Source organism: Conger conger, chromosome 12 (genome assembly GCF_963514075.1).
Source record: "Conger conger chromosome 12, fConCon1.1, whole genome shotgun sequence".
Classification (NCBI taxonomy): domain Eukaryota; kingdom Metazoa; phylum Chordata; class Actinopteri; order Anguilliformes; family Congridae; genus Conger; species Conger conger.
The window spans coordinates 6,458,125-6,468,766 of NC_083771.1; the positions used below are offsets into that span (position 1 = coordinate 6,458,125).

A 10,642-nucleotide genomic window follows, 5' to 3' on the forward strand; every position below is an offset into this window, starting at 1 on the left:
CTCCAGTCCAGTTTTGTTGACCCAATGCTTCAGCTTTCTGTTCTCAGCTGACAGGAGTGAGACTCTTCTGCTGCTGCAACCCATCCTCTTCAAGGTTCAGTGTGTTATGCGTTCAGAGATGCCCTTCCGCACACCACTGCTGCAAGAAAAGCTGTTATTTGAGCATTCGTGGCCTTTCTGTTCGCTTGAAAAAGTCTGCCCATTCTCTTCTGACCAATCTTGTTAACAAGGTGTTTTGGCCACACAACTGTTGCTGTTTTGAGGTTTTTTATAGCACCATTCCCTATAAACTTTAGAGGCTATAGTGTGTAAAAAATCCCCGGAGGGCAGTTATTTCTGAGATGCCAAATCTAATGTTGGGTGAACAAAAAAATAAACCTCTTCATCGTGTCTGGATGCTTTAGGTCAGTGGTCCCCAAACTCCCCCTGTGTATGCAGGGTTTTGTTCCAGCCACATTGGCAATCCCAGAACATTGCTGTTCATTTTTCAAAAAAATGCTTTTCGTGTTCAGAGAGATTATTTACTCTGAGTCACATTTTGGCAGACATAATGATAAGATAGACTGAGGTTAATAAATATTATTCTAAATAAGGGCTTGGTGGTGGGACAGCACAAACACCACTGCAAAACCTAACCTTTATAACTAACCTCAAGTTATAAACTCTGCTAATTTACCTAAAACATTATTTAAGAAAGGAGGTCCTGGGTTTGAATCCCCGTCGGCCGGGGCCTCTCTGTGCGGAGTTTGCATGTTCTCCCTGTGTCTGCGTGGGTTTCCTCCGGGTACTCCGGTTTCCTCCCACAGTCCAAAGACATGCAGGTTAGGCTGATTGGAGAGTCTAAATTGCCCGTGAGTATGAGTGTGTGAGTGAATGGTGTGTGTGCCCTGCGATGGACTGGCGACCTGTCCAGGGTGTATTCCTGCCTTTCGCCCAATGTATGCCCCCCTGCGACCCTGTTCAGGATAAGCGGGCTAAGATAATGGATGGATGGATGTTAAACAATTCACCACATATTGAAAGCTTATCCTAAACTAAAACCGAAACGATACTTTTAGCTGGTTGACTAACTTTTCATCAAGTTACAGTCCAGTTATAGTCAGCGTGTCCGCCTGTTTGTCCACCAGCTTCCTCTTGCTATGACCGTTAGAATTAACCAGTTTATAATGCTCGGGAATTCTCTGGTCTGGTATGCTAACAGAAAAGGGGCTGTTCCAAAAAGGAAGTAGCCTACGGTACATAGTCTAGCGCTGTAACGCGAAGAAGCATTAGAAGTCGCTAAAGGCATACACGCATGACGTGATACTGACTGCGGAGAAGGTACAGTAAACAGATTTCTTTTATTGATATTCTTCGCTACGCAGTATTAAAATAAAGCGCAGAGCAAATTAAATTCATTAAAAGAGATCTAGCGACTTTGACTATACGCGTTTATTAAGCGATATGTTCGTAAAAACGCAATACGATTGTCTTAATGGTTCACTCTAAGGTAAACAACCTATTAACATTTGAATAGTATACTCAACTCCACGTCTTGTTTTACGATGTCAATGCTTTTACACATTAACGTTAAATATTTCTCCTCCAAAGTAAAATAAAATGTCACAGTTTCAATGTAATATGTGAACCCCAGAAAACCACTGCAGAAAAAGAAAGAAGGGTTCAAATCCCCCTGTGTCCATGGGAGCTTCCTCTGGGTAGGCTATACCTACTCTGGTTTCTTCTAACAGCCCAGAGATATATGCAGGTTAGGCTAAGTGGAGTCTAAATTGCCCATAGGTAACATTGTGTGAGTGAATGGTGTGTGTGCCCTGCGATGGATTGGCAAATTGTCAAGGGTGTACTGTATTACTGCCTGTGGGATAGGCTCCAGACCCCCCCAGCCCTGACTCTGAATAAACGGGCTAGACAACGGATGGATGGATGGATCGACAAGACTCCATAGTTTTCATATTCTGATTAAATCAAATGAAGCTTATGGCTTGGTTTTGCTTATCCTGGCTTTCTTACTTGTGACAAGGTGTCATGTTGTGCCATTATGGTATTAATTGTCATTATTTTCTCAGTTGAATTTTACACAGTTATGATGTAATTATCATGATTGTGTAACAGATTATATATAGTATTTTATATTGGTCGTATTTCCTTTTTCTTTAATATTTCAGATACATTTGACTCAATTTTAACTGTTTGATGATTTGGTGATTTTCAGCTCTTCTCCTGGAGAAATGGAAAGAGGCATTTTTCTGATCTTTCTCATTGGCTTGTGGCCAAGAGTCCCAGGTATTTTGTTGTTGTTTGTGTTTGTGTTTTGATCAAAATGTATTGACTTACGTTTTACAATTTGTCGATCAGCACACACTGCGAATTACTAAATTAACTTCCAAAACCAACTGGCAGTGATTTGCAAAACTAGGTTGCTCACCTACACAAAAATATCCAGTAAAAAAACATGTTGCTTGTGAAAAGCCCTTAATTGAATGAAGGAAAATAAATCTTGTTATCTAATGAATTGAATAAATCTGTTATTGTATGTAATGGCTATGAAATGCAAACTTATTCCCATTATTCTACATGACTTTGACAGTATTTAGATAAAGGTTTTTTTTTTGCCAGAAAAATACAGTTTGGTACAGTGTACTTGTAAATGCATAAACTCGCGTTCTTCATGTTACCATCTACCTTTAAACAATTCTAGGACTTGTTAGCGTTCACCAACATTTTCCCTGCACTGTATGTGACTTGTATTGCGTATATGCTGTATTGTAAATATTGCATTGTCCTATTCAGGCCTGTTCACTGTGCAGGTGACCAGGCCCCTCCTCCAGGCTGAGTTTGGGGGCAATGTCACGATGGAGTGCACCTTCCTGTCGGGGGACCCCGAGCAGAGCCTGTCCGTTTTCTGGAGCCGTACCCACCCTGACTCCATGGAGGTGTACAGGTTGGAGAATGGGGAGGAGGACCTGCGCCTCCCGGACCCCCACTACAGCGGTCGGGTGCAGCTGAAGAGGGGCGAGCTGAAGAACGGACGGGCTGTGCTGCAGATCTCCGATCTGAGGATCACCGATTCCGGAACGTACCAGTGTCTGATGGAGAAGGGGGGAGCTGATTATAAACAGATCCATCTGGCAGTAAGAGGTCTGTTATTAGTTATTACTCTCTGAGATGTCAAATCAAATGATGTCATTCCAGTGTTTCCGTCGCTCCAATTTAGTTATGACCGAGGAGCCAATGAATCAACAGATTTAATCAGTCTGTTTTCATGTTTTGCTGTTTAACCGTTCTAGCTCCCTATAAATCGATAAATAAAAGCATCAAGACGAGTGAGAGAGGGGTGGAGCTCTCTTGTGAGTCCCAGGGCTATCCAGAGGCCCGTGTCGTCTGGACAGACTCCACCGGCAGGAACATAACCCAGGAGCCTAACATCACAACGGCCACAACTACCAGCCAGCTGTTCCACATCATCAGCACAGTGATTGTGAAAAGCTCCAACAACACCTACACCTGTACCTTTGTGGGGGAAGGGCTTATGGACCGATCAGTTCTGTTCCATATTCCAGGTAGAACTTTTTGACTTGTTAGCCTTCATAATTGCAAATATGTTCAATGCACCAATGCATTCTTCAGGACATCATATGGTGGCCTGTAGCGTAGCGGTTAAGGTACATGACTGGAACCCGCAAGGTCAGACGTTTGATTCCCAGTGTAGCCACAATAAGATCCGCACAGCCGTTGGGCCCCTGAGCAAGGCCCTTAACCCTGCATTGCTCCTGGGGAGGATTGTCTCCTGCTTATTCTAATCAACTGTATGTCGCTCGGGATAAGAGCATCTGCCAAATGCCATTAATGTAATGTAATGTAATATGACAAGCCAAGCTTGTAAAATTAGATATTACTAAAGTGTTAGTTTTTTGGGGCATTTTTTGCTTATTATGTGACACACAGAAGCACACACACACGTATGCTGTGAGCTCTGTAATGTTTGGGACTATTAAATATTTTATTCTTGATTTTTCTCTGCGCTTTGCCCTGGTGAGCTCAGTAATCGCAAAAGGCCTGGGAGGCCAAGGAGAACCTCTATAGTTGATGACCAAACAATTCTTATTATAATGAAGAAACCCCTCCAAATACCTGTCTGAGAGGTCAGAAACAGGTTTTGTGGACAGAGGGGACCAAGGTTGACTTGTGTCAGAGTGAAGGCAAGAGCAACGTGCAGTGGCCAATAGCAACTGGCCAAGATCCAAAGCACTCCTCTCATCTGAGAAACATGGTGGTGTAGGTCTTCTGGTTTGAGCATGTATGGCTGCCACATGTACTGGTACACTTGTGTTCATTATATAATATAACTGCTGATAGCAGCAGCAGAATTAATTATCTAGTGTACAGAAGCACATTATCTGCTTAGGTTCAACCAAGTGCCTCCAAACTCAATGGACGGCACTTCCTCCAACAGCAAGACGATCATCCCAAACATACTGCTAAAGCAACAAGGGATTTTTCAAAGCCAAAAACTGGAACTTTACTAAAGTTCAAGGGCTAAACATGACTACTTTCGTTTACATAACATTAATATGTCCCAAATATTGTGGTGCCCTGAAATGGAGGGTGGTGGGGTCTGTGTATAGAAAGTGCTGCAATTTCTACATGCTGAAACCAAAATACCCTTTAATAAAAAAATTTCAGTACAGAGACAAATCAAGAAAAAATATGCCTTTGTCCCAACCATTATAGAGCTCATATATGTATATATATATGTATATGTATGTGTATATGTATGTATGTGTGTGTATATATATATATATATATGTATGTGTATATATATATATATATATGTATATGTGTGTTTGTAACGGTACAATATATGGTAACAAAAGGTGTGATAGAACAGGTGATTTCTACAAAAGATCGGTAGCTTTTCCATCTCATGGTAGGTGCTGCTTAAATGTTTTCCCTTGGTTTACTCAAAGACTTGGGGGCTCTCCCCTCCAGGTATCTGATGCCCTCAGTTTGAACTTTTTCCAATGCAAGTTTGAAAATCATGAACTTGAAGACATTAAATTCAGTAGACTGATTCAGTAGTTCTATGCAGTACTGCATCTGAGAGGTTGCTGTCATGTGTTACTCTGTTAGTAATGTTCTCCATTATGAAAAGCGCAGATGCCATCTTATGAGATGATAAACTATGCCGGGTACTTGCATTTGAAAATGAGTAGAATTTATTTGAATCACTTGTTTTGTAAGCTTTGTGTGTATGTATGTGTGTGTTTGTTTTGCATGCATCGAGCAGTTAACCGCTCACTGATTGGGGAAGTCAGGAATGTTTGGTGTTAGATTAGGTTGTTTCCAGCAGTGTATCTATATCCTATATTAATATTCTGCTATGTCATGAGTGACATTTCACTCTGATTAAATCAATCATGACATGATAATAACAAGACCTTCACAGGCATTAGTCATTCTACACTTTTTTCCAATACACACAGCCAGCATAAATCTTAATTTAAACAACCAAAATCTTGCTATAAGATATTATAATGTGATATATTAATGTCTTCATGTTTGCAGTGACCATAGAAGCAAGAGGTGATGAAAGCTCGATCACAGTTCACAATTGTGTACAAATTTGTTCCCTGCCATCTATGCTTCACAGATGAAATACCTCAGAAGATGATGGCAAAAAGTTCCTTGATTCCCTTCATGGTTATAATGGCTCTTGGGATGATTGTGCTATGTGTGGGAATCGTGCTATTCTTACGGTGTAAAGGTAACTGTCATTTCCTACCCCAGCCTCATGGTTGTGTGATGGCTTTTGTCTTCCTACCAGTTTGTAAACAACAGGTCGGTGTGTCAGCCGTATATTTTGAAACCCAAATTTAAGGACAGGATAAACATAGGTAGAGGGTGAGTCAACATGCCTTTTTCAATGATAGGAAGGGATTTACAATAGTCTTGTAACAATATTTTAACACAAAACTCTTACCTATTGTACCTTTAACAAATCTAAAGTCTGAAGCCCTGTGGTGGCTGCACCTCGGCAACCACTGGAGCCTTCCAGCGGTTGTGGGAAGTGGGGCTTTTTCGGGATTTTCCTGCGCTGTGATGTTCATGTGACATAGGCCCAGAGGGCAAGACATGAATGTGCACTTTTCCTCTCCATTTGAATGAATATCTCTTCATGTGGCTTTCTCAAAAAACACTACTGGATATTGTGTCTGGTTTTAGAATTTGGATTTACTAAAAAAACAAAAATAAATCATGACCGCTTTTTTAAAAAACAGAATGGAACAAAAGGTGGCCATGAAGTTGGAACAACTGAGATAAAATGCTAAACACAGGATATACGACTATACTATGTGTACATTCCTGAATGTTGTTTTTGTTTTTTGGAAAGTGAGAGTAGGATTCTCCCAAAAACTTGTGTAAGGTACATTGCAAAAAGAGAAGTAACATAACAAAACAAGTGCATTTGGTAACACTTTACCCTATGCCATAAAGCCAACATGACCAGCCATATTACAGCTCATGACATGCCATAATACTATCATAATGTATGCAGTGACCTTTCAAAAACAAGGTTGCGTGATTGTTTGTTTGTTCTGCAAGCCATGGCCTTTTAATATTACTTTATATTATTATCATCCACACAGAACAGTCGAGTGCCTGTATGAGCAAATTCAATTGAAATATATCTGTCTGTATCATTGACAGGTGACAAGCAACACGCCATAGCACGGACCAAAGACCGTCTACTCACCAAGGATTTTAGTCCAGCAGGTGTGTTTTTATTATTTATATTCAGATGTATTCAGATGTAAATCTGGTAAGCTCAGTGCACTGGCTAAAGTCATAGCCTGCTTTACCAGTAGGTATGTATAGTCGTTCTGTTTGAACATGTGTGGTGTCACGTACACTAATTGGGAACTGGGCTTGTAACTCAAAGTTTGTTCAAGTTTCATGTTTATTTTAGACTAAAGCATTTTACAATGAATATGCTTTACAAAGCAAAGCATTAAAATGGATAGAGAAAAGCAAAGATGGTTGAGATTCTTTTTAAACATTGTCCAGAGAGTGAACAAATGCATGTCCCTTATTGTCCGGAACTGTCAAAGCAATTGTGAAGTTATGTAATCTGTAAATCTTTGTTTGAGGAATGTAACGGCACTTGGAGATTTGGTCAGTTTGGAAACTTGTGTCAAAATGTGGGGTTTTGTTTCTTTTCACCAATGAGATATAAACCTTAGACTAACTCACCAATTTGAGCCTGCACTGCAAAAATCTCAACAAGTATTTTTGTCTTCTACTTAGACTTCAATTCTTACTTCTGCTACTTTTTTGCTAAATAAGACAAAAATAGTGTCAGTGAGGTGATACTCATTTCGAGATTTGCCAATGGAGTAAAAAGGTTTCACTTGTCAAGCAAACAGTAACTTAAAACAAGCAAGTATTTTCTACTTGAGAGGACTGATGTTTTTGTAGTGCACCCATCCATGCCAGCTGGAAAGCCTAGAATTTGCCATTTGCCATTTTCTCTGAGGCTAGATTTATGTTATCCATGTTACTGAATATGTAATTTAAAAAAATTATTCAGTGTAATTAAAAGGTTCTGTTCTTGCATCTGTACCAACACTGTTTCCCTTTAATAGACATGGTTTCATTTTTTAAAAACAGGTCTTTCCCTGGACACCACCATTGAGATCCAAACGTGCGTTGAAGGTGCGCTGAACGATACACAAATGTTGTTTTCAGTCCTCAGTTCTCTTCCAATACACATGGGGCATTTTAGGCATTTGCTGAGCCCCAACATTTGCTGAAGTTGAAATGTGTTGGCCTTCTGATGATGTGTGCAGCATGTGATTAGTTTGCATGTGCATGTGATTAATGCGCTTCACTGACCAAATATGCAGAAGTGAACTGTATGTGGTCTCTTGATGAAATTTGACTATCATGACATGCATAATGATTGTGCTGCTAAATCATGTGATCATTGATGTTTATCATAGATTTGCTACATAGCTTGTATTTTTTGCAATGCTGACAATTGAAGGCTTTAAAGGGGAAGTATGAAAGCTGGCCCTTTTCAAATATCTGGTGCAGTGCTTGCACTTTTTCTTTGTTGCATGCAATTCAGATTGCTTAAACAAGCTTAATTCAGCAATTGACATTTACGTTTGGCATTTGATACTTTTACACAGCGTGGGTAACTCAAACGTTGTTTTCCCCTGCTTGGGTTTGCAGAAAACAAGAGAATGGGGAGTCTGACTCATGTTCTGAGAAGCAGATACGCGGGTCTCGCATCAGATGTGGTGTTGGAACAACTCTTGTGCTTCTGTGACAAGGTGTTGCCACGGCATCTACGTGACAGGTGGGTGGTTGGAACAGCAAGACAAAGCATTCGAATATATGCATTATATACAACGTATATTTTTCATCGTGTAAGGATAAAAAATACTTCCTAGCAAATATGTAACCTTTGGGTTGTGTTAGCATTACCCAGGTAATTCACTGATTCTTGTCTATAATTGGGTTTGAACTCATTGGTATTCTTTTTAGATGATCTTTAATGCAAAAAATAAGTATTGCCCCTGTACGTTTTTAGAATCAACTCTCACAGTGGAATTTTCATTCACTATGGTAACAGGGTATACTGTTTGAAAGCGTTAAAAATATTAAAATTTGAACATTTTAAGACGCCGTTGGCTCCTTTGTGGCTCCTTTGTTTTTAAGCCTACACATGCACACACATCTGTATTCACTGTGAAATGGGTCATTATGACATTGCTCTGTATGGACAGTACATTCATTTATGTCATTAACAAGCCTTCAGATATTGAATACAAATCATTTTGTTGACAGAGAATGTGAAGAAGAGAATATACCCTGTTTTACAGGTCCTGCACTTCTAGTTTCTAAAGTAACTTGATCCATAAAATGTTTATATTAATATTTTTTTGATATTCTCTTGAATAATCCAGGTGAGTTGGTGAAAAGCAGAGAGGTACTGTAACCACTACAACACTGTGAGGGTGCTTGTGTTGTGTATTCCAGGGAAGGCTTGCCTTTGCCAGCCACTGCCCTGCTGCCTGCTGTCGGGGAATGCCTTCTACTGGAGGGGGAGTCTAAGACTGGGAAAACCAGTGTGGCACGGGCCCTGGCCTCCAGCTGGGCCCAGAACTCTGACTGGGACCCATTCGGGGCCAAGAGCTGTCAGCTGGTCGTCATGGTGACCTGCGAGGGAGCGATGGGTGACCTGTTCCAGGAAGTGTCGTCACAGCTGGACCTGGACGGGGAGCTCACCGTTTCCACCCTGCAGGACGTTCTGACCGGGCCAGTGGACACCCTGCTTGTCCTGGACGGATACAGATCGGGGAACGTGGGCCTGGAGGCGTCGCTCCGGGAGCTCCTGAGTGGGCGGAAGGCCTGCCGGGTGCTGGTGACGGCCCGGCCGGGTCAGGGCAACGACCTGCAGGAGTTTGTCAGGACTACGCTCGTGCTGATGAGCGAGGCTTCAGAACGCCTCGAGCGCTGCTGACATCAAACAGACGCGATGGACAGTCTCAAATTTCACAATGTCACGCACCACCGTTGCCACTCAGTAGCCTGTTTGTGAATGGTGAAAGGTGAAAGATGCCATTTCTCCTTTTGTCTGTAACATGTACCCTTAAGCTGCCTCAGAGTGGCATCGGGTAATGACTAGTGCAACATTACAAAGGGGGAGTTATTTTAGATGTATGAAATCATGTCCGCCATTTCAGTCACATTGCTGTTACGCCACCATGTCCAACTAAACCCTGTTCCTGCCCCTGTGTTCAGCTGTAATTATATGATGCTCCTGCCAGGGGCAGGCTAATGAAGGCTGGTCCTTTCATTATGAAGAACAACTTCCATCCATCCATCCATTATCTTACCCGCTTATCCTGAACAAGGTCACGGGGGGCTGGAGCCTATCCCAGCATACATTGGGCGAAAGGCAGGAATACACCCTGGACAGGTCGCCAGTCCATGGCAGGGCACACACACCATTCACTCACACACTCATACTCATAATTTAGACTCCAATCAGCCTAACCTGCATGTCTTTGGACTGTGGGAGGAAACCGGAGTACCCGGAGGAAACCCACGCAGACACGGGGAGAACATGCAAACTCCACACAGAGAGGCCCCGGCCAACGGGGATTCGAACCCAGGACCTCCTTGCTGTGAGGCGACAGTGCTACCCACTGCACCATCCGTGCCGCCATGAAGAACAATTTTCAGCAGTGAAACACAAGCCGTCTTCCAGTCACTTTATACATATAAATATACTCATATACATACACCAAGCACTTTATTAGAACTGCTCACTGGATGTTTTTTTGTTTTTCGCACCATTCTCTGCAAACTGAGACTGTTGTGCGTGAAAATCACTGATTCGTATTCAAACCAGCCTGTCTGGTACAAACAATCATTCCACGGTCAAAGTCACTTAGATAATTTCTTCCCCCTTCTGATATTTGATCTGAATAACAACTGAACCTCTTGACCATGTCTGCATTTTGTGCATTTAGTTGCTGCCACATGATTGGCTGAATAAATACTTGCAGTAATGCCTCTGTGATGCATTACTTTTTTGTTCACAAATTTGTGGGCTATCATAAACCAAAAA

At 41.6% G+C, this 10,642-nt stretch overlaps 1 protein-coding gene across 1 annotated transcript; it reads left to right on the top strand.

Annotated features, from left to right (window-relative positions):
* Window positions 1-1,267: 1,267 nt before the first annotated feature.
* Window positions 1,268-10,642, top strand: si:ch211-241b2.5 (coxsackievirus and adenovirus receptor homolog). The gene is made up of 9 exons (XM_061261906.1): window positions 1,268-1,320; window positions 2,213-2,283; window positions 2,791-3,138; window positions 3,288-3,560; window positions 5,651-5,764; window positions 6,709-6,774; window positions 7,669-7,713; window positions 8,236-8,362; window positions 9,046-10,642. Exons 2-9 carry the CDS (start codon window positions 2,229-2,231, stop codon window positions 9,527-9,529), a joined length of 1,512 nt encoding a protein of 503 aa, XP_061117890.1. The 5' UTR covers window positions 1,268-1,320; window positions 2,213-2,228; the 3' UTR covers window positions 9,530-10,642.

Coding starts and splice junctions, on each gene's coding strand:
- si:ch211-241b2.5 (XM_061261906.1), top strand. CDS start 2,229: ATGGAAAGAGGCATTTTTCTGATCTTTCTCATTGGCTTGTGGCCAAGA. Junction 2,284..2,790: donor CTTGTGGCCAAGAGTCCCAG/GTATTTTGTTGT, acceptor TGTCCTATTCAG/GCCTGTTCACTGTGCAGGTG. Junction 6,775..7,668: donor CAAGGATTTTAGTCCAGCAG/GTGTGTTTTTAT, acceptor TTTTAAAAACAG/GTCTTTCCCTGGACACCACC.